At 34.4% G+C, this 25,001-nt stretch overlaps 1 protein-coding gene across 2 annotated transcripts; it reads left to right on the top strand.

The window, feature by feature from the left end:
- Positions 1-14,866: 14,866 nt before the first annotated feature.
- On the top strand, positions 14,867-24,869 carry LOC100245646 (uncharacterized). 2 transcript variants are annotated; one of them, XM_002280804.4, is made up of 3 exons: positions 14,867-15,600; positions 16,440-16,646; positions 24,571-24,869. In XM_002280804.4, the coding sequence occupies exons 1-3, from the start codon at positions 15,169-15,171 to the stop codon at positions 24,712-24,714; spliced, it is 783 nt and encodes a 260-aa protein (XP_002280840.1). In that variant the 5' UTR covers positions 14,867-15,168; the 3' UTR covers positions 24,715-24,869. The 2 variants fall into 2 exon arrangements, with proteins under 2 accessions (XP_002280840.1, XP_059593202.1); XM_059737219.1 differs by lacking the exon at positions 24,571-24,869 and adding an exon at positions 23,885-24,152 and having other exon boundaries at positions 14,918-15,600.
- The last annotated feature ends 132 nt before the right edge of the window (positions 24,870-25,001 follow it).

The following is a 25,001-nucleotide window of genomic DNA, read 5'->3' as shown; positions in this document are numbered from 1 at the left end:
GTTATATTATATTTTTCTTTTCTTTTAAAATATATTTATTTTTATTATTATTATTCCTCTGCTTCCCGCAAACATTCTCAAACATAAGAAAATAAAAAAAGTTGTAAAATTAATAACTAATAATTATTACTTGTCAATACCAAAACTCACTCAAAACTTAAAGCATGGAAATGGGAGTTAAATTTGAATAAAATATTTATTTATACAAATTGTAGTTAAAATTATTTTGAAGTTAATAGAAAGTTACCAATCGAATAAATAATTTCAGTATATTAAAATTATTTTTTAATAAAATTAATTTATATATAAATTCTATATTTGAAATTACCTTTTTTTAATTAATATTCTATGCTAAAAGCCTAAAACTGAAAAGAACTTTCTGATCCACTTCTCATAAACTACTTTAAAATCCCAACAACTACCCCTTTGCATCTTGGGATTGAAAAACAAGTTAGCAGAAAAGGATCCCTCTTTACAAAATTAATCTTAATATCTATTGTTAGGAAGTCGGTTCGGTTGGAACTTGGAAGAGGTGCTCTAATCTCATGGAAAATATTTTTATTTTTCTTTTCTAAATTAGTTCATATTTTCATTTATTTGGTATGATTTTTACGGATAAAACAATTAACAATGAGTATTTAAATATCCCTTTGGATGCACTCTTATTTTTGGAGGCTTACATTATAAAGATAATTATAATTTTTTTTTTTAAATTCTGTGTTAAAAAATTTCTACTAACTCAAAATTTAAAATAAGATGAACTTATACTTCTATATATATAAAAGTTATTTTTACTTTCTATTTTTAAAAATAAAAAATAGGAAATAAATCTAAATGAAACCTGAAAAATAAAAACTAATTATAAAAAGAAATTAATTAATTTTAAATCAAATATTTGAACCTTTCTCCATTTATATAAAAGTATTGTGATTTTAGAGTTTTCTTTTGGATGCAAAATTATTATCATTATATTTGTATTATTATAAGTAGTCTTGATAAACTTTAAATAGGTTATGAAAGTCCTACTTTTGTCATCAACACTAAGACTTGCTTACAAACAACCAAATTAGGGGCTCTCTATCCTTGCGACCTTGATTCTTCGGTAAACACTTAGCTTCATCACTGATTTTATAGTTTGTAATTTTTTCCCTTTTCATGTACTATCGGAGCTCATTCTTTGATACCAATCCTTCTAAGTAGATTCTTAAAACTCGATAATGATTTGTTATATGCCCAATAACATTAATTAGTTTATCTCTTCTTGTTAATTAGTGTGGTCATAGGGTATGGCCATTTGAAATCAAGGTTATTTGTGGCCTTTTCGAGGATTTATTGAAGACAAAGGGAAAAATGAGTAAATTCCTAGTTATTTAAGAGTATTTAACTTGTGAGTACTTTTATTGTTGTTGGAATTCGAGGTATCCCAGATGTGGTCTTGATTGATGTATACTATTTGCCTTGTGGTTAGGAATTTCTAATTCCTCCTCCACATTGTAACGACTGTTCCATGAATGTTGAGTTACTTTTGGCTCATAATGTTAATAGTGTGTGAATTTTAACTAATACTACCTAATTACACACCTAAGAGGGGGAAAAGAAAGGTTAATTGATTTGAATATTGGTCAATTTTAAAACAATGCTAAAAATTGTGACAAATTAAGCTTAGATGTAATGTAATAAAGTAAAACATAAAAGAAAGAGAAAGTGAGAATGACGTAAATAAAGATATGTAATTTTAGAACCTTATATGTTATCAACTTTCCTAAAAACAATTGTTGTCAAAAAAATGCGCATACCCTAATTTTATAGTGCATTCACTCAAACGTTCACGACATTCGAACACCAGGGTGATGGACACACTGTTGGAATATGTGCCCATAAACAAATGAGATGTTTTTTATTTTGCTGATTATTAATATTTTTTTAAGGAATTATTTCAATATTATTGTTGCATGCATGTTATAGATGCTTTATAAATATCAAAAACCCTAGATTATTTAATTGAAACTTTAAATATTGTATATAAGTGTTATATACAAGAGGATAATATTTAAAGTAAAATAATCTAATATGTTCGTAATTAAAAATTAAAGTTGGGATCTTTAATTTAAAATTACTAGCGCGGTTCATTACATTCTGAATGAAATGATCTTATCCGGATTGTTAATAATGAGATTATTGGAATGAAAGCGCTTTATATAATTTGATTATATAGGACTGGAACACGATTAATTATGAATATCTGATAAATTCCGTTATAATATAGAGCATTCAATATTAATCAATGATGGTCATATATGCATTGATCTTAATTCTGAGTGATTAATAGACTCCTATTTATTCTATTTGTATTTTTTGACATACCGGGTAATGACACAAATACATAGTGTCAAATTCTTGGTGTATTGGAAGTATAATAAAATAAATAGCCGGGAATATTAATATACAAGATGAAATCCATTCCTTCGTTAAGAAGTCAGATGGACGGTTCCCATAAGTATTGGTTCGGGCCTTGAATGATAAGAGCGCTCAATTTATGATTAGACCATAAATATATTATTCATTAGAGAACCAATGGCACTTAAGGAGAAAGATATAATTAAAGAGGTTAACGGAAAAACCTAGCTTTAATTATGAACCATTTATGGAGGATTGACTCATATGTAGTGACTATATCAATGGGCAATTCAAATCCTTTGAATATATTTAATTTTATAATTTTAAGAGTGCAATTCCAAATTTTTAGTGGAGTAATTTTGGAATTAATAATTTTGATTTTTTAATTAAGTTGTTAATTAATTGTCAAAATTATTGGAGCTTAAAATTATAATGTCCATAGTTCCTCTCAACGGCTCCATTAAAATTATATGAACATTTTTATGTTGGGTTGATTTTATTAGTTTGGAATTTTGAATTCTAAATTAATTTCACACAATCTTAATTTGATTTATTTTATAATTTGATTATTTAAAATATTTTTTGATACAATGTGGTGAAGACCACACTTACTTGTATTCCGTAAGAAACACTTTTTAAGTGGGGATCATGGGGAGAGATATTCTCTCCCATGTTTTTCAAAATTCAAAGAAACACTTTTTAAGTGGGGATCATGGAGAGAGATATTCTCTCCCATGTTTTTCAAAATTCAAAATATGTCAGTTATTTTATTCTTCGTGGTATTAAAAAGTTTTTTTTCTCTCAATGTTTTTCGGATGATGGGATGAGAATACAAGTTTTCAATATATATTAAGTTGTGTGAGAAAAAAAAACCCAAGGATAAAAAACGCCCACTCGTTTTGAGTTCATCATAATTTGGAGAACGTTAGAGAAAGATCCATGGTGCTTTAGAGGATTTGGAATTCTAAGATCTTTTTGGTGGAGTTCAAATTTATCAGCCTAATCACAAGGTACAATTCTAATTTACCTATATTTGTTATTTCATTAAATTAATACAAGTATTGATCATTGAGAAAAAATTTTGAGAAAATTTTTCCGGCTTTCGTTTTTCTTTTATTTATATGGTTTCAAAACCAACAATTGGTATCAGAGCAGGTTGATACTCTGTATTAATTTAATGAATGATTATTTGATAATCTTTGCATGGCTTTCGGTAGGCACTTTTGCATATTGATGTTTGTTTATTTTTATGTTCATGGTGATGAATGTTTGTGGGAATGGATTGGCCGTTTTTTTATTGGTTCCATGGATTTTGTTATTTTTGTAATAATTATTTTATTAGATCTTTTGTAAATAGGATTCTTGCTGTAATTCCTATTTTATAAGATTTTTTGTAAATACGTTTACTGTTGTAATTATAAATCGGTTTTGGATTGAATTTTATTGAATTTGAGAAATTCAATGGAGACAACCACAATTCAAGGAAATTTGAATTTTATTGAATTTGAGAAATTCAATGGAGACAACCACAATTCAAGGAAATTTGAATTTTATTGAATTTGAGAAATTCAATGGAGACCACCACTTTTCAAGGAGAATATGAAGATGTAAATTTACAGGAAGACCCAGTTTTATTATTTGTATTTTTTTTTATTTGGGTTGTATTTAACGTCCATGGAACCCGGCCATTTCCATTTTTATATTTATAAAGTTGATGATTACTTTGTCCTGCAAGGGGTGGAGCCAGGGGATTCAAACCCATGAAGGATGGGTATTCCTTGCTAGTACCACCAGGCTATGGCTTCTGGCTGGTTATGTATATGAAGAAGGTTTATTTCACGTTGCCCCTGAACTTTATCCCTGGCTCCACCACAACCCTTGTTTTAGCATGTCATTTTAGTTAGAAAAGTGCCTACCTATTTTTTGCATGTCATGCATTCATGCATTTATTTTTATTTTATTTTATATAATGTCACAGATGACTTAATTTATAATTTTAAATTGTTTAAAATTATAAAGGCTTAGTAATTTAAAATGTTTAAATTGTCTAAGGTTTATGAAACAATAGTTGTTTTATAAATTAAATACACCTTTTGCAATATAATGAGTGGGAGCGGGTAATATTACAATATAAACCCTAGGTCTCCACCATTAATACAACACAGTGAGTTTTTAGTAGCGCTTAGAGACGCTTTGATTTCGTCCTCCCTACGGAAAGTGTCTACTAATTTCAATAACAAGGTTGTCTTCCATGAGACAGGATTTTAAGATGTATTTTAGAATTGACCTACCCTACGGCGGCAATTTCTAAATTAAATCTTAAAAATCTGATATGGTGGGTTACACTCATAAAGATATAATTAAATTGGTTAATTATTTTCTTGACCGAACTTAAAGGAAATTAATAAGTATTAGAAATATGAGATATTTTGGATAATATTTATTAATTGAGAAAGTCTCATTTTAATTAGCAATTATTTGACCTACCCTACGGCGGCACTTAGTTGTGGTAATTAAAATTCCTTAGGCTGTTAAAGTATAATTTTTGGTGTATTTTATCATGAGCATTCTTGCTTCATATTTACTTTGCCTTTAATTTTCTTATGATATTTATGCAATTATTTATTGAAAATATTTCTTATTTTGTTCAGCAAATATGTCAAACCCAATTTTCTCACTTCTCGCCTCTCAAGTTTTAACTGGTGAAAACTTTGTAAAATGGAAGAGCAACATGAACATTCTTCTCATTAATGAGAACTACCACTTTGTCCTTAAGGAGGATTGTCCTCCAGTGCCTCCAGCTAATGCCTCCAAGGCTGTCTCAGAAGAGTATAACCGTTGGATTATTGCAAATAACAAGACCCGCTGCTACTTGTTAGCGGCAATGAATGAAGTGCTTAGAACTAAGCACGAGGGCCTTGAAACTGCAAGAGAGATTATGGAATCTCTACAGCAGATGTTTGGACGCCCCTCTGAGCAGGCCCGCCACGAAGCTGTGAAAGCTGTTATGAACAGTAAAATGAAGAATGGTTCTTCAGTTCGTGAGCATGTCCTTAAAATGATTCATCACTTTAATGAGGCTGAAATCAATGGAGCTAAAATTGATGAAAAGACCCAGGTTGGCATGATCTTAGAGACACTTTCTCCCTCTTTCCTCCAATTCAGGACAAACTACATCATGAACCATAAGAAATGTAATTTGACAGAACTCCTGAATGAGCTGCAATCTTATGAGACCCTTATAGATGATAAGGGAGGCAAGGCAAATATTGCTGAGGCTAATGCAGTTGTGGGAAAGGCTTCTTCTTCAAGGAATAAGAAGAAGAGAAATGTGAGAAATCAAAAGGACAAGAAGAAGATCCAAAAGAAGAAAGGGAAGGCTGTTGAGCCTAAACCTAAGGGGAAATGTTTCCATTGCAATCAAGACGGCCATTGGAAAAGGAACTGTAAGAAGTACCTTGATGAGCTGAAACAAAAGAAGAAACAAGGTAAATTAGATTTATTAGTAATGGAAACATGCTTAGTTGAGAATGATTTCTCAAGCTGGATTATTGATTCAGGAGCATCTAACCATGTTTGTATTTCTTTGAAGATGCTTGAGTCATCTAAGGATCTTGAAGAGGGAGCTTTCATGATGAGAGTTGGCAGTGGGGCAAGAGTTTCAGCGACAGCAGTTGGGACAGTACGACTGTCATTTGCTAATAATAAATATTTGTTATTGCACAATGTTTATTTTATTCCGGATTTCAAACGGAATTTGATTTCGGTTTCAAAGTTACATGAACAATTTATTTCCGTTTCTTTTGATATTGACTCTGTTTCAATCTATAAGAATGGAATGAATATTTGTTCAGGTTATGTTGATAATGGTATATATTTTGTTAAACCAATTTTCAAAAATTTACTTCAAACCGAAATGTTTAAAGTCGCTGAACCAACCCCTAAAAGAAGAAAGATTTCTAATGATAAAAATGACACATATTTGTGGCATTTAAGGCTTGGTCACATTAACATAGGTAGAATTGAAAGACTAGCAAAGGATGGTCCTTTGAAAGAGCTAAAAGTTGGCACTCTACCAGTTTGTGAATCTTGCCTAGAAGGCAAAATGACCAAAAGGCCATTTTCGGCTAAGGGTGAAAGAGCAAAAGTACCTCTAGAGATCATACATACTGATGTATGTGGACCTTTGAATGTCAAAGCAAGAGGGGGCTATGAATATTTCGTCACATTTATTGACGATTATTCAAGATACGGATATGTATATCTGATACAAAGAAAATCCGAGGCTTTCGAAAAGTTCAAAGAATTTCGTGCTGAAGCAGAAAAACAACTTAGCAAATCAATCAAAACTCTTCGATCAGATCGAGGAGGAGAATACTTGGTTTATGAATTCAAGGACTACTTGATTGAAAATGGAATATTATCACAGCTCACGGCACCTGGGACACCTCAGCAAAATGGTGTAGCCGAAAGAAGAAATCGCACTTTGCTTGACATGATGAGATCAATGATGAGCTATTCTTCTCTGCCAACCTCATTTTGGGGATATGCATTACAAACGGCAGTATATATTCTGAACATAGTTCCATCTAAGTCAATCCCTAACACTCCCCTAGAGTTATGGAATGGTCGCAAACCTAGTTTGAGACATATTCGCATATGGGGGTGCCCTGCGCACGTGTTAAAGGGAAAGACTGGGAAACTAGAACCTCGCTCTGAGGTATGCATGTTTGTAGGATATCCTAAAGGAACAAGAGGAGGTATGTTTTATAGCGCTCAGGATAACAAAGTATTTGTGTCAACAAATGCTACGTTTCTCGAGTATAACTATATGGCAGATTTTAAACCTAGAAGTAAAGTAGTTCTAGAAGAGTTGCTAGCTGATGAGATCAGCCCCATGCCAACAACAGTTGTTGAACGACAAAGAAAAGAAACCACTGCTCAAGATCTAACACCACCACCACCACGACGTAGTGGGAGGGAAATAAGATTGCCCATTCGCTATCGTGAAAATGGAGAAGCACAAGTTGCAGTCACTGATGGCAGTGATGATGATCCATTGACATTCAAAATGGCGATGGATGATGTTGATCGAGAGAAATGGCAGGAAGCCATGAAACTCGAAATAGAGTCTATGTACTCAAATTCAGTCTAGGAACTTGTAGATCTACCAGAAGGCATTAAGCCTATTGGTTGCAAATGGATCTATAAGAGAAAAAGAGGACCTAATGGGAAAGTAGAGACTTTCAAGGCAAGGCTGGTGGTAAAGGGTTTTACCCAAAAGGAAGGAGTAGACTATGAGGATACTTTTTCACCAGTTGCCATGCTAAAATCCATTAGGATTCTCTTGTCCATTGCTGCTTATTATAATTATGAGATATGGCAAATGGACGTCAAGACAGCATTTTTGAATGGCCATCTTGAAGAGACTATTTATATGGTCCAACCAGAGGGTTTCGTGGTCAAAGACCAAGAGCAGAAAGTGTGCAAACTACAAAGGTCCATTTATGGACTTAAGCAAGCTTCTAGATCTTGGAATATCAGATTTAACGAAGCCATAAAGTCTTATGGTTTTGAACAAAATCTGGGTGAACCTTGTGTCTATAAGCAAATAGAAGGAGATAAAGTGGTTTTCTTAGTTCTTTATGTGGACGACATTCTACTCATTGGAAATGATGTAGAATCTCTATCCAAGGTAAAGAACTGGCTAGCCAGCCAATTCCAAATGAAGGATTTGGGAGAGGCAAACTACATTCTTGGTATCCAAATGACTAGGGATCGTAAGAATAGGCTTCTGGCATTGTCTCAGGCAGCATACATTGACAAGGTGCTTGTCAAGTTTGCAATGGAGAACTCTAAGAAAGGGAATTTGCCTTCTCGACATGGAGTTCATCTCTCTAAAGAGCAGTGTCCAAAAACACCGCAAGATGAGGAGAAAATGAGACGAGTTCCCTACGCATCAGCAGTTGGTAGTTTGATGTATGCAATGTTGTGTACAAGACCTGACATATGCTTTGCAGTGGGAGTGGTTAGTCGATACCAGTCAAACCCAGGATTAGATCACTGGGTAGCAGTCAAGCATATACTTAAATATCTGAGAAGGACGAGAAACTATATGTTGGTATACTCTGGTAGGGAATTGATTCCTATCGGATATACAGATTCTGATTTCCAATCAGATAGAGACTTTCGGAAGTCTACTTCTGGGGCCGTTTTCACTTTGGGAGGTGCAGCCATTATATGGAGGAGTGTCAAGCAAACTTGTGTTGCTGATTCAACCATGGAGGCTGAATATGTAGCGGCTTGTGAAGCAGCTAAAGAAGCAGTCTGGCTTCGCGAATTCTTGAAAGAACTGGAAGTTGTTCCAAATATGCATGAGCCAATCAGACTCTATTGTGATAATAGTGGAGCAGTGGCTAATGCCAAAGAACCCAGGAACCATCGCAAAGGAAAACACATAGAACGGAAATTCCACCTGGTAAGAGAGATTGTCAGTAGAGGAGATGTTTCAGTTGAAAAGATCGCATCTGCGAACAACATAGCTGATCCGTTCACTAAGACTTTACCAGCTCGGACTTTTGAGCAACATCTTGAAGGGATGGGACTTAGAGACATGTCACATTTGCTTTAGGGCAAGTGGGAGATTGTTGGAATATGTGCCCATAAACAAATGAGATGTTTTTTATTTTGCTGATTATTAATATTTTTTTAAGGAATTATTTCAATATTATTGTTGCATGCATGTTATAGATGCTTTATAAATATCAAAAACCCTAGATTATTTAATTGAAACTTTAAATATTGTATATAAGTGTTATATACAAGAGGATAATATTTAAAGTAAAATAATCTAATATGTTCGTAATTAAAAATTAAAGTTGGGATCTTTAATTTAAAATTACTAGCGCGGTTCATTACATTCTGAATGAAATGATCTTATCCGGATTGTTAATAATGAGATTATTGGAATGAAAGCGCTTTATATAATTTGATTATATAGGACTGGAACACGATTAATTATGAATATCTGATAAATTCCGTTATAATATAGAGCATTCAATATTAATCAATGATGGTCATATATGCATTGATCTTAATTCTGAGTGATTAATAGACTCCTATTTATTCTATTTGTATTTTTTGACATACCGGGTAATGACACAAATACATAGTGTCAAATTCTTGGTGTATTGGAAGTATAATAAAATAAATAGCCGGGAGTATTAATATACAAGATGAAATCCATTCCTTCGTTAAGAAGTCAGATGGACGGTTCCCATAAGTATTGGTTCGGGCCTTGAATGATAAGAGCGCTCAATTTATGATTAGACCATAAATATATTATTCATTAGAGAACCAATGGCACTTAAGGAGAAAGATATAATTAAAGAGGTTAACGGAAAAACCTAGCTTTAATTATGAACCGTTTATGGAGGATTGACTCATATGTAGTGACTATATCAATGGGCAATTCAAATCCTTTGAATATATTTAATTTTATAATTTTAAGAGTGCAATTCCAAATTTTTAGTGGAGTAATTTTGGAATTAATAATTTTGATTTTTTAATTAAGTTGTTAATTAATTGTCAAAATTATTGGAGCTTAAAATTATAATGTCCATAGTTCCTCTCAACGGCTCCATTAAAATTATATGAACATTTTTATGTTGGGTTGATTTTATTAGTTTGGAATTTTGAATTCTAAATTAATTTCACACAATCTTAATTTGATTTATTTTATAATTTGATTATTTAAAATATTTTTTGATACAATGTGGTGAAGACCACACTTACTTGTATTCCGTAAGAAACACTTTTTAAGTGGGGATCATGGGGAGAGATATTCTCTCCCATGTTTTTCAAAATTCAAAGAAACACTTTTTAAGTGGGGATCATGGAGAGAGATATTCTCTCCCATGTTTTTCAAAATTCAAAATATGTCAGTTATTTTATTCTTCGTGGTATTAAAAAGTTTTTTTTCTCTCAATGTTTTTCGGATGATGGGATGAGAATACAAGTTTTCAATATATATTAAGTTGTGTGAGAAAAAAAAACCCAAGGATAAAAAACGCCCACTCGTTTTGAGTTCATCATAATTTGGAGAACGTTAGAGAAAGATCCATGGTGCTTTAGAGGATTTGGAATTCTAAGATCTTTTTGGTGGAGTTCAAATTTATCAGCCTAATCACAAGGTACAATTCTAATTTACCTATATTTGTTATTTCATTAAATTAATACAAGTATTGATCATTGAGAAAAAATTTTGAGAAAATTTTTCCGGCTTTCGTTTTTCTTTTATTTATATGGTTTCAAAACCAACACACACAACCCTCTGATCTACTAACAATCTCCCCCCGAACGACACCCATGGGGTTCAAACCTGTTACCTCGACTCTAATACCACTTGTAAGACCTCAGGAGCTATCAACTCTCCTAAAAGCAATTGTTATCAAGAAAAACACATACCTTGACCTTATAATGCATTCACTCAAGCGCCCACGACATTTAAACACAAGAGGAGTTGATGGACGCGACCAACCCTTTGATCTGCCAACAATAATGGTTAGAAAATTATGTATATCTACTCCCTCTAACTTCTTAAGGTTGAAAACTTTCCCACTATTCTAAGAGTTTTCTCAATCAAAGTTTTTCAAGTTTTGTACTTCGATTTCAAGGTTTTAATGGATCTTTACAACATTCTAAGTATTTTCCCAAACACTTAAAATCCTTATCTCATAGAAAATACAATAAGGGTTATTAATAAATACATGACCTAGCTTGAAGTTGATTACAATGAAGATGATAGTTACACTTAAAGGTATATTGAGTAAGATTTATAAATAGATGAACTCAAAAAGAATTGAAATCTCTTTTATGATTGATGACTTGATATTCAATAGTTGAAAATTTCATAATGAAATTTATGTGCCTTAAATACGTTAGTTTTGTATAAACTAGCATTATAAACAAATTTTCATGCTACCTTATGATTATGCAATGAACATGGAAATTAGCTATTGAGGTTGCAAGTGGTCAATCAACCCTATATATTGGGAAGTTTGCCATTTGCGATCTTACACATTCAAACAACCATTTTGGGTTAAGCTTGCCATTTGCAATCTTACACATCCAAACAACCATTTTGAGTTAACAACTAGTGTGTTTTTTCTTATTAAACTTGAAAACCATTTTTCTCTTTGAAAAAAGCAAAAACTCTTAGAAAATGATAGATTTTCATCAACTTTACCAATAGAATTGTTTTATCCAACTTTATATTAAAAAACCGATTTGCCTAAAAAATTTGGATGAAGATTTTTTTTATAAAAAAAAAAACCCATTTTTTTTAATAAGAATGTAAATTATCCTAACTTATTGTTGTTTGACGTAACTAAATTCTATTTTGCTTGAGCCACTTCTTTGATATTTGAATGATGCCATGGCTTGATTTTTGAGCTTCCAAAAAAAGAGCCCATCATTTTGTAACATGCTGAAATAATCTCAAACACAAGGTTAATTCAGAATTTTTTGTTTTGTTATCATCAAAATAGATTTTAAGAAACCTTAATGTTGCCCAAATGATCTTTCCTGTGAGCTTTTAAAGGAGAGCATGAACCTTCTAAAATCTCTTGGAGTCATTTACACTTATCTATTAGTGGAGAAGTGTGGAAGCTTCTCCTAAAGATGTCTACACATCTTTACACAAGACTGAAAGACAAGGGAAGTGTGTGAGGCATTCTAGAGAGTTCTAGAGTACTTTTGTACATAGCCTTATATAAAACATTTTATAGAATTGTAGGGTAGAATGGAATCTTTATGAGTTCTAAAGAGTTCCTTAGGTGTCTATAAATAAGAGGTGACCTCATTTGACCATAACACCAAATAAGTTGAAAGTTTCCTAGTATTGTTAAACATTATTGTGTAACATAAAACTTTCTTTCTCAAGTGTTGTCTTTGTTGCGCCATGTAGTATTGCTTAGCTTAGCAAGTTAAGATCAAAGAAAGACTAACTTAGCAATATCAAGTGGTTTGAGTTGTCTAATCACTACATATGAGCTTAAAAAAAAAAGACTAAATTCATGATATTAAGCTAACATATTGGACCTTTGGGAAAGTAATCCCTTCTAAATGTTATTATAACTTATTTTTCACTACCATTACTTTATCACCTTGTTTATGAAGTGATCTACAAATATCATATTGACTATCCTAAATTTTGCTTAAGATTAAAGGGATTGTCAACATCCTACTTGAGTCCATTTTATATGAAATATTACCTCGTAAAAATGTCACACAATTGGATGTAACTTTAAATTGTTGAGGCAATAGCTAGTACAATCATACCAATGCAACTCCTTCTATATTGGATGTGAAAAAAATTGTTACATGAAACCAGTTGTCAATAATGGTAAAATTACTTAATAAAATCCCTTATTGGATCATAGAAATTGAATTTTGAAATTGTGAAGTGCTAAAGTCAGTAGTGGTAAAGCTACTTAGTCCAATTATATATTTGATGATTGAAAGCTACAATTTAGGAGCCTTTATTAAGGTATCTCATATGTTTGACTTATTAGAGTCATTGTGAGTTGACTCTCAACGAGTTCCTAATTTATGATTTGATAAGGAAGATATGAGAGCTTTAAAGACATTACAATTAAGGGTTTAAGCCATAACGGTGAGTCATTTAAAAGATGTTTAAACATCACTTGTGTTCAATATCATTTAGTTGAGAATACATTGAGGGAGGAGTATTTAACAAGAGAAAGAAACCCAAAGGATCTTCCTATGCTCAATTATCATTGCAAAAGTACAAGCAACACATTTTTAAATTAGGCTTTTGTTCAATTTCTCCTCATTTTCCCTCAAAAATAATAATATTTATTTATTTTTTAAGAAACAATCAATTGAAAGAATTTGCCTTAGACTTTCCTTCTCCTTTCATTTCAAAATAACCTTTTTCATAAGATGACATCATGTTCACTAGAAAATTAAAATTACAATTGACTTTTTATGCTTAATTTCATAAATTGACAAATATATTAGAAAACAGTTAAAGATTTAGAGATTTATTTATTTATTTTTATATTTTATTTTTTATAGAAGGATCATTCAAATAGGAATAAGTTATACTTAATGAGGAGTTGGATTTGTTAGCCCAAGGGTTCTCCTAATCGGGTTTTGATGATAACAAATCATGGTTAAGTGACTAATTGATTTGAATGGTAAAGAATCTCAAGTATAAATTTGGAAATTTATCAAAGGACTAAATGGATACAAGATTGAGACTTTTAGAAGACTTTTGATCATAGGAAACGAATGTAAAATGAATGCATGAGTGCACTTAGGATTTTCATACCGTTTCATGTATTTTTGAAAACTCGGTTTATCATTTAAAATTTCAATTTCATTAAAACCCGAGTTTTATCAAATGTACCTTAGGCAAAATGTTTTAAAATTGGTATATTAATTCATCTAAAGACCTTGCCTAAGTGTTAGAAAAGAAAGGAATTGAAAAAGATAGGTTTTTGGGGCCAAAAGGCTGAACCGATCGAGGCTTTGGCCAATTGGCTCAACCAGTTGCCCTTGTCTTGTCGAGGAGTGCCAAAAACACTCTCTCTCATCTAGTAGTTTCCTCTTCCTAGTTGAGGTTCACCCCTTCCCAGTCGACCTCTAGTCAAGGCAACGGTAACTTGCCAAAGCATTAAATGCTCCAACGACTAGTGAACCGGTCGACCCCTAGCTCGATCGGTCAAGACTGCCTTTTGTTGTTTTTGTCTCCCGAGCTTAGTAACCTATAAATCGAGAGCTCCACTTCATTTATGATATAGAGAACACTTGCAATCAATTGTCTACTTACCTGTTCTTGGCCTAAAAGCTCTCATTTCTTTCTTAGTGCATTAAATCATCACTTGCATATCCTTTAGTGCACCCTTGTGAGTCATCCTAACTTTGTTTTGTATTTGAGCTATCTTTGAGTTAGGTTGAGGGATTCATTCTTGTAAAAACTAAGTGTTAAAACCTTCAAGAGGTTTGAATCTTGAAGAGATTGTGTAAGAGTTCATTGGAGCCGAAATCCAAGTGTAAGAAGATTGGAAGCTTGGTTGAAACTTTAAGTTAGTGGAACCCTCATTCGGTTGGGAGATTGAGGAAAGTGGACGTAGGTAAGGAAGTGTCAAACCATTATAAAACCCGAGTTTGAAGTCTCTAACTCCATCTCTTTATTTTTTTTATTATATTGTGTTTGAACTTGTTGTGTTGAAAAGGTTTTTAAAAAAGTCCAATTCACCCCCTTTTGGGTGTTTTTATTAATTAAGTATAACCTTTATTTTCTTAGGATTGTATGCTCAAGGGTTGGGAATAAGAAGGATGAGAAATGCATTATGGTAAATTTAATAATGTGAAGTAGAATTGTTTTTCATAATTTTAAGAAGCCTTAAATACATATATATGCACGAGTGTTGTTAGCCCTGTCCTACCGCACATGGTGGAGAACCATAGTGGGTAATGTTGTCAAAATTTGTATTATGAAAAACCATTTGGTTTAGACTAACCTATGATCTCAGTTTCTATGCAATTGAACATCTTAAATCCGGGGTGAGACCCGTGGGCCGATTGAGATTTGGGCTGGAACCGATCGTGCTGCCTTCAATTAAAATACCCCTGGACTTCACAAAAACAGGATAATAGAGGAGGCGACGCTGGAAACGATCGGCGCAGCACTCATGCTTATCCAGGAGTAGCCGAATAATACCCTATTGATTTGGAGTTCTGATGGCGGCCGCTAATGTTCTGAAAGGCGGTGGCGTCCTCCTCGTTTCCTGCCGCAATCATGCCGGCAATGTGCTTTCCACGAGCTCATCTGTCCCATTTCGCACTGGTGTTAAGACTGAAGGATCAAAAAGAGGAATGTTTTGGCGACATCTCTCCTTTTGCGCCGTGACCACCTCTTCTTCTACTCCAGCACCACCACCACCACCACCACCTGCAGATGCTTCCTCTCCCCCTCCTCCTCTCTCATCCGATGACGGTGATCCTATAAAGGATGCGGCAAGCATGTTGGACATTAGGGTTGGGCTCGTCCTCAAAGCCTGGAGACATGAGGAGGCCGATTCTCTATATGTTGAAGAGGTTGATGTTGGAGAGCCCGAACCTAGAATCATCTGCAGCGGCCTTGTCAAATATGTTCCTCTTGACCATCTTCAGGTACAAAATTATTGTTCCGGCATGTGTTTACTGCGCATTTTGAGCGAAAGTTTGGCGAATGCCCATTATATCAAAAACCTCGTTTCGGTTGGTGAGAGGAAAATAGTTACCCTCAAAGAACATAATTCCTTTCAAAAAAGCACTATAACCAGAGACGCATATACTAACAATGGTTTCATGAGAAAAATCATCCTCAGTGAAAAGAACATAATTTCTTGAAAAAAATCACCCTCAATGAAAAGAACTGAACCATTGCATGCCATATTAAGTTTATAATTACTGTGTTTTTCAATTAAACCTAGAGAATTACATTGATCAATCTAATGTAATATGGTTCTGTATAGATACCGAATACAAAGTTAATAATGTTTATTGTATGCTCTATGATTGTTTCAAGAAGATCTATAAATTAAAATTATTATTTTAAATTAATTATCAAATTCTCCCACTTTTTCTATATTGGTTAATCAGGATACCTGACCCCTTGGCCAAGAATGAAGCCTCTTCAGTTGATTTGTTAATGTTGAGGTTGTTGTTTTATACCTATCCCTTTTTTCCCTTCCTCACTTTATCTGAAAGTACCTCGTCCTTCAAAAAGAAAGGAAAAATAAATAAATAAATAAATAAAAGAAGTTGAAGAGAAAGCAAAGCAATGCATTGTTTCATTTCAGAGATCGTCACCATTGTTGGTCTAGAGTATTTACAGCAGCCAAGTTTGGATTTCATAATATTGAAATATCCAAACTCTATACATTTTAATCTCGGAAATAGTTTTTAAGTTGAAATTTTAAGATCATGGTTCATGTCATTGTACTTGATACAGATGAAAACCCATGCAGGATAAAAAAGTAGTTGTCCTTGCCAATCTAAAACCAAGGAACATGCGTGGTGTCAAGTCATGTGGAATGCTTATGGCTGCTTCTGATGCATCACATGAGAATGTTGAGCTTCTTGTGCCTCCTGAAGGTTCAATTCCTGGTGAAAGAATATGGTTTGGCTCAGAAGATGAAAAGCAGAGTCAACCTGCTGCAGCCTCTCCAAACCAGGTAGTGGTTTTACCCTTAAGGATGCAGTCTAGACTGTCCAAAAAAGCAAAATAGAAAGTTTTGCATGCGCTTATTGTTTGATGAATCAGTTAATATTGCAACAAGAACTTGCCCATAAAAATATTGCTGCAACAAAATTTGCCTGCTAAAAGATTACTGCTAAGAACTTGCTTATTGATGTTATGTGTGATTATGTGGGGAATGGGCCCTCCTTTGTTGTCCTTCTTGGATTTTGTAGATGGTATGGGGATTGGTAAGCATAGTTGTGATGTAGTCTGTTTTCTGGTCATTGCTTGTATATATCGTGTGTACATGAGATGTGGCCCCTCTTTCTGCTAAACACCTTTTTAAATGTATTCTGCTTATCTTCCTATTAAAAGAAATAAAGAAACCTGCTTATTGATACTCAATTGGGTCTTTTTTCATAAGATTTTATGAAAGTGTCTAAAACTCTAATTGTCATGCATTTAAAGTTATCTCACTCATAAGAACTTGCAACTCCAAATATTTGCTAGAATTCTTATTCTTTGTTGCTCTTTACTATTATTTTGTTAGAATTCTCATTCTTTATTCCTCTTTATGGTTCATAGAACCTAGTCTTTATATGAATTGATTTCTATTAGAAATTTGATTACACAGACACCTCTGAATTTGATTTTAATTCCTTATGAAATTTACTCATGCAACTTGTTTGCCATGCTACTTATTTGAAGGACTGCTCTACTTATTGATTCAAGTATCTCATGCTGGAATTTAAATGACTTTTGTTACACCCTAGAAAGAGATGCATTGGTTGATTTGATGGCAAGTTGAGACTACATTATATGGAGATCATATTTTCATTAATTTGGTGTGCTACAAATAATTTAACTTGATTAAGACCTGTGCCAAAATTGGTATGCCTCTAATGAACTATTTAGGAAAATATGTTCTTCCATTTCCATTATTTTCATCTTTGGTGTGCCTCTAATCAACTTTTTAGGAAAATACGTTCTTCCATTCTCCATTATTTTCATCTATCCGTTATTTATTCATTTATTTAATTTTCTTTTCCTTGAATCTTGTTGCTTAATTCTAGGGATTTGAATCCAAATGTTTGGAAAATTTGCAAGAAAAGAGTCTCTATATTGTGAATTCAAATGGAGTTTATTTTTCTGCTTCTTTTCTCTCTTCTATTTTGAGGCTGACAGGAAACCATATGGAGACATGGGTTAAGGGGAGTCTCAAGGTGGGGATTCTTCCTGTTTGTTGGGCTTGATTTTGAAGGAAGGTCATGTAGTGGATGTGTTGAGAACTTCTTTACCCTTTTATAATGGCAAAGTTGGGGTACCCTTGGCTCTAGGGGAGTTGGTGGAGTTTTCTCCTTCTAAACCTGCAGGGGAACTCTATTTCTTTTGCTGAGTTTCAACAATACCCAATGAGCATGGAACCAGAAGCTATGTTTCATCCAAGATCATTAGAGCAGGCTGAGTTTGGTGTTAAAGGTGAGGAACCAAACTAGCTCAAGAAAGGAAAAGGGAGATCTGTGAGCTTTGATTCTTTGTGTAATGATGTAATAACCTGGGAATTGTGAACAATGAGGTGATGATTTGGCGTACAATTGTCCCAATTGATCAATGAAAATTAGCATAATTTCTTAGAATTTGAGAAGGCTTAATGATGTGGATAAAGAAAAATCACAAGGCTTTTCTGAGATCCCAAAAGGTGGATTTGGTCTGTCTTCAAGAAGCAAAGCTAGATGTTTCCTTACATGAGATGGTTAAAAGCTTAGGAGTGGGGTGCCTTTTGGAGTAAAAGGATCTGGATGCTACAGAGGCACCAGGAGGGGTCAATTTTTTGGGACAGGGGTGTTGAAGTGGTTAGACAAAGAGGTTGGGCCCATTTCTCTCTATTGCAAGTTAAAGAATCTGAGGATGGTTTCTATTGAGTGTTTTCAGGGGTTTATGGCCTGGTGCTAGGGGCAGAAGGAGGGAGTTTTTGGAGGAGTTGAAAGCTATTTAGGGCCTGTGGGATGAGCCTTAGTTCATTAGAGGAGAATTTAATGTAGTTCACTTCCCTCATGAGAGAAGTCCAGGTGGCACGATCTCCTCACCAATGAGAGTTTACTTAGACTTCATTGAAGGTTGTGATCTCTTTATAGGTGGTGCATTCACTTAGAGTGCGGGTGAAAATAAGCTGTCTTTGTCCAGGTTGGATTGCTTCCTAATCTTTTCAAAGTATGAGCATTTCTCATCAATGTCCCAAAGATTCTCCTAAGACTTGTCTAAGACCATTCCTCAATTTACCAAACTTTGGGGGTGTAAGGAGTGGGAAAACCACATTCAGGTATGATTGTATGAGGCTCGAGACATAGGGATTTCCAGAGATGATCTCAAGGTGGTAAGAGTGCTATGATATCAAAGGTCCTCTAGCTTCATCTTAGCTAGGAAACTGGAGGCTTCTAAAGACAGTATTAAAAAGTGAAATATAAGGTGTTTAGTAATGCTGACCAGATCAGAAGTTGGACTAAAAAGAAAGGGATATATGTTTATTAGTGGTGGAAAAGGAAGCTAGGAATTCTACAATCTGGGGCTTTAATGCTAGGAGACCATGTGACATCATAAATTCAAGGTTCTTTGGCTTAAGGAAGGGGACAAGAGCACTAAGTTCTTTCACAGGATGCTAATGCCCATATGAGGAATTACATTAGCAGATTGAGGATGGGTGGCCCAGGACATTCCTTATTTCACTAGGCATAGCTTTGCATTGTGCCACTCAATTCATGGTCTGCACCATGACTTGCTCATCCTACTCATACATTGCGCCCATGATGCCAACCTATGTTGAGGCTTGCCAATGCCTTGTCTTGTGTGTGTTGCGACCATGTCATGCACCATAACTCTTGGCCTCCACACTAATACAACCCCATGTCTAGCCTCACTGTGCCATGACATTCTACCCATGGCACACCAATCCATTTTGTAGAATGCGGTGTGGCCTTGTGGTGGCCTCTTTAAGCCTTGGCCTTGTCTTGGGGTGTCCTAGGGTTTGTCGCATTGCTTTGGGATGCCAGCTTAGCTATCCCTCCTTGTTCTTCTTCTTCTGAGTCATTTTCGTATTTTCTAAAGAAAACATGATATATGCTTGGGTAGACATAATATTTTCATAAAATCATATCTAATCCTTCCATATGACATAACTTGGAGAATTCCTCTTAGGGTGTTCTCTTTGAAAGAAAAATTTTAAACCACTGAAAATCCCAACTTCATTATTTATCCAAGTCAAGCCATCCACGTGAGGCACTGCATGCTACACCGCTTGTGGGGTTGCTGCAGCATGTCATGGCTCCAAGGTCAACCTATGGGCTAGACGTCCTCCATTTTCCGCCTATTCGAGTCAAGGCATGCTTCTCTTTATGCCTTAGGCCACATTAGTGCAAGATGCAACCACAGATGCCTATCCTTAACATCCAAGTAGTGAAGGTGCTAAGACTTTACCACCAAGCCAATTTAGCTTATATACAAAGGTTGAATAGAAATAAATTATAATCAATCTATGCAATCAGCCAAAACTTAGGCCCTGTTTGAGAATGTTTTTTAAAACAGTTCTCAAGATAATTTTTTGAGAACAATTCTAGAAATAATTAACAAAAAATAAGTAAAAACATCTGAAATTTTTTTTTAAAATCACCTTGTTTTTCAAGCAAATTCTTAAAAAAATAGTTTCATTGCAAATTTGCCAAATGTGTTTTTCACTTTAGAAAACTCTTGTTTTTTTTTTTTAAGAATAGGAAACTCTTTTTAAAAACACATTTGCTAAACAGGCCTTTAATTTCTTCAATAAACTTCAAATTGATGAAATCAACAAACAAGCAATCCTTGGGGCCTTCAAGGCTTTGGACAAATTTTGAAAATCTTCTAAGAACATTAATCAAACATGAATCATGATTTTTTTTTTTTTTGATAAGTATGAATCATGAAATTGTCAACACAACACAAAAAACTTTGCCTTTGCAAGGCTTTAGATGATTCCCATTGAAGAAAGTTGTAAATATTCAAGGTTGGGACTATGTGTAGGCTGTTTTGCCTAAACATCATGTTGCAACTATGTGAACAAACACGGTGAGGGATTGGTCTATATGAGATTGTGAAGAAAAAATTGACAACCCTACCAACTGAAGTTGCTTAGCCATATCTGCACCTTATATGTATTCAATATTATGCATCCTGTTGAATGGATATTAGCAACTTGAGGTTGAGTTTTCAACAGGGGGCCTAAAGAGTGGCTAGATGTCTGGTCAGCTTTTAAGTAGTTGGCAACATCCAAAATGCTTGAAAAGTCGTCTACAATTAAGATGGATGGCTGAGGATTAATTTTTTTTTATAGGTAAGACCAGAAAGTATATATATAAAAAAGGAGATACCAAAACTGTCAAAGGATAACTTTGCTGTCCACACTTCTTTCCTTATTTTAGCCCACAATTGTTTCCTTATTTCTCTATTTATTATTCTGTACAGTTAGCATACATTATTTGACGGATTATAGTTTACATATATAGGGCTAGAATCATGCTGGAATTTATTTGCTTTCCATGTATAGCATCCTTGTAAAGTCTATATATAATATACAAAACTCAAGGCCAAGGTATTCGGCCATTCACACAATATTTTGACATGGTATCAGAGCTTGTGTTCTAAACCTAGAATTTACACGCTTTCTAGTTTTTCTTTGGGTTTTCTCGGATTTAGCCCTAAGGGCTCTCAGATTTAGCCATAGGGGCTCTCGGATTTAGCCCTAGGGGCTCTCGGATTTAGCCTTAGGGGCTCTCAAACTCTAGCCCAGCTTTTGGGTTCTTTTTTTTTTTCTTTTTTTTTTTTTCTGGTGGTTGTGACAACACATCTGTGGTGTGATCTTGGAGTTTTCTTTAGGTTTCTTCGCTTCTAGTCTCTTGGAGATCTTCGATTATTTGGAGGTTTGTTATCAGATTTAGGCTCTTTGATGATGTTTTTTTTTTTTTTTTTGTTTCCTAGGCTATTTCTGTCTTCATAATGTCTGGAGAATATTCTATTGTTCGTTTCAATGGCAAAAACTATCTTAGTTGGGAGTTTTAGTTTAAGATGTTTGTGAAAAGTAAGAAGCAAGACAGAGTCTCTAAGTCATCTACGGAATCTAAGTACCGTGCGATGTCTCTTGCTTTTTCTGAAATCATTTGACTTCGAGGTTTGCTTGCGGAGTTAGATTTTTCTGAGACCGATCCTACACCTCTACATGTCGGTAATACAAGTGCTATTCAGATCACGACCAATCCTGTCTATCATGAGCGCACAAAGCATATTGAAGTGGACTGTCACTCTATCCGTGAAGCCTTTGAAGCTCGTGTTATCACTCTTCCACATATTTCCACTTACTTACAAATTGTTGATATCTTCACCAAGGCTCTCCCTCGTCATCGACATTGCTTGCTAAGTAACAAATTGATGCTTATTGATCAACCTGCATCAATTTGAGGGGGGCTGTCAAAGGACAGCTTTGCTGTCCACACTTCTTTCCTTATTTTAGCCCACAATTGTTTCCTTATTTCTCCATTTATTATTCTGTACAGTTAGCATACATTATTTGACAGATTATAGTTTACATATATAGGGTTAGAATCATGCTGGAATTTATTTGCTTTTATTTGCTTTCCATGTATAGCATCCTTGTAAAGTCTATATATAATATACAAAACTCAAGGCCAAGGTATTCGGCCATTCACACAATATTTTGACATGGTATCAGAGCTTGTGTTCTAAACCTAGAGTTTACACGCTTTCTAGTTTTTCTTTGGGTTTTCTCGGATTTAGCCCTAAGGGCTCTCAGATTTAGCCATAGGGGCTCTCGGATTTAACCCTACGGGCTCTCGGACTCTAGCCCAACTTTTGGGTTCTTTTTTTTTTTTTTCTGGTGGTTGTGACAACACATTTGTGGTGTGATCTTGGAGTTTTCTTTAGGTTTCTTCACTTCTAGGCTCTTGGAGATCTTCGATTATTTGGAGGTTTGTTATCAGATTTAGGCTCTTTGACGATGTTTTTTTGTTTTTGTTTCCTAGGCTATTTCTGTCTTCATAATGTCTGGAGAATATTTTATTGTTCGTTTCAATGGCAAAAACTATCTTAGTTGGGAGTTTTAGTTTAAGATGTTTGTGAAAAGTAAGAAGCAAGACAGAGTCTCTAAGTCATCTACGAAATCTGAGTACCAGGCGATGTCTCTTGCTTGTTCTGAAATCATTTGACTTCGAGGTTTGCTTGCGGAGTTAGATTTTTCTGAGACTGATCCTACACCTCTACATGCCGATAATACAAGTGCTATTCAGATCATGGTCAATCCTGTCTATCATGAGCGCACAAAGCATATTGAAGTGGACTGTCACTCTAGCTGTGAAGCCTTTGAAGCTCGTGTTATCACTCTTCCACATATTTCCACTGACTTACAAATTGCTGATATCTTCACCAAGACTCTCCCTTGTCATCGACATTGCTTGCTAAGTAACAAATTGATGCTTATTGATCAACCTGCATCAATTTGAGGGGGGCTGTCAAAGGACAGCTTTGCTGTCCACACTTCTTTCCTTATTTTAGCCCACACTTCTTTCCTTATTTCTCCATTTATTATTCTGTACAATTAGCATACATTATTTGACAGATTATAGTTTACATATATAGGGCTAGAATCATGCTGAAATTTATTTGCTTTTATTTGCTTTCCATGTATAACATCCTTGTAAAGTCTATATATAATATACAAAACTCAAGGCCAAAGTATTCGGCCATTCACACAATATTTTGACAAAAACAATGTCCCAAAATATACAGGAAGTATACACTGCCCGCCCAAAGGCTCACCTAAGTGGGAGAAAAAGAGAAACAAAAAACATCACCTGCCCTCACTTAGAACCTAATCAATCAATAAAGCTAACAAGAGAAATAGTCCATATCTACAAACACCCTAGACCAAGACTACAAATTACAAACAAAAGAATTTTTCATGTTTTGGACTGAGAACCCCTCATTATCAAACACTAGCATGTTCCTTTTCTTCCACACTGTCCAAAACATACATAAAAGGGCCACCTTCCAAGACTTTTTGTGGGCTTTACCCACAAAGGAGCCATGCCACACTGTCCAAGATTTTTATTTTTAATTTTTTGATGGCTGAGGATTATTGTCATCATAAAGGTTCACTAAACAGTTTTTCTTTCTTTTTATTTTATGTTCTTGCAGGTAGATAAGAAAAGTTTTATAGTATTGACCAATTCATTCTTTTATCTCAACTGAAAGGGTTAGTTAGATGTACCATCCAGTCCAACACACACACACAGCCTTTGAAGTCCTGTCAGGCAGAAGATGCAATAGGAAGTCCCAATTGAGATGGCTGTAAGTTTTTTATGTCTTTTTCACAAATCATCCTGGAACAGGCTTCTCCTTGAATCTATTGTTGCCTCCTGTGAACAAAAGGTAGCATGAAAGCTGATATTCTTTTTTATCCAAACATCAATTAATACCTGCTTCCTGTGCGAATAATCTGAAAAAGGTAACAAACCCCATCTTTCAAAAATTAATGATATGGTGGTTATTATATTATCTTAGATGTTCATACCCAAGACATAGGTTTTTCTCTTCAAACTTCTTTTGTTTTCTAACTAGTTTTCAATAACTGGAAGCCCAGTGCTTACAATAAATAAATACCTGGAAATGCCTCTATTTATAAACGTAAATAAATGACTGGAAGGCAAATGTTCCCATAGAATCTGGTTTTTGCAGATTCCCTTCCCTTATTCTATATATTTCAAAAGAGATTAAATTTCTGATGTTGTTATTAGGAGGATACTGCTGTAGGATACATTAAATTGTTTCTGCTGGTGCACTTTTATTTACATTAAATCACTTTTTGGTATGACATTATGCAGGTTCAGAAGAAAAAGATATGGGAACTGGTGCAGCCCCATCTCAAAACCGATGCTTCTGGCATTGTGGTGCTTGGAGTACATTTGATGCGGACATCTGCAGGTGTGGTGGTGTCTAGATCTCTTAAAAACGCAAATATATCCTGATTAGATTGGATTCTGTGTTACTGATACAGTTTCTTTATACCTACCTATATGTTTCTTTGGACTAATCTGGAGTACTGTTGTAGTAGTGAATTATCTCATATGTATTGCTGCAATTTTGGGTTACAAATTTTAATTGTCTCATTTTTGTTCTTTAACATGGTATGTTGCCTTACCTTTCATTTTGATGCCAGTAATAATAGGCAAATTGGTACTCTTTCTTTTGTCTGCTTGTAAGTTGTAACTGATCGGTAAATGAAGAAATGCCACCACTTATTAGGAATTCTTTG

This window comes from Vitis vinifera, chromosome 5, assembly GCF_030704535.1.
Source record: "Vitis vinifera cultivar Pinot Noir 40024 chromosome 5, ASM3070453v1".
Taxonomy (NCBI): domain Eukaryota; kingdom Viridiplantae; phylum Streptophyta; class Magnoliopsida; order Vitales; family Vitaceae; genus Vitis; species Vitis vinifera.
The sequence above is the reverse complement of the archived record's forward strand: the minus strand, read 5'-3'. Positions and strand labels throughout refer to the sequence as shown.

Coding starts and splice junctions, on each gene's coding strand:
- LOC100245646 (XM_002280804.4), top strand. CDS start 15,169: ATGGCGGCCGCTAATGTTCTGAAAGGCGGTGGCGTCCTCCTCGTTTCC. Junction 15,601..16,439: donor TTCCTCTTGACCATCTTCAG/GTACAAAATTAT, acceptor AAACCCATGCAG/GATAAAAAAGTAGTTGTCCT. Junction 16,647..24,570: donor CTGCAGCCTCTCCAAACCAG/GTAGTGGTTTTA, acceptor GACATTATGCAG/GTTCAGAAGAAAAAGATATG.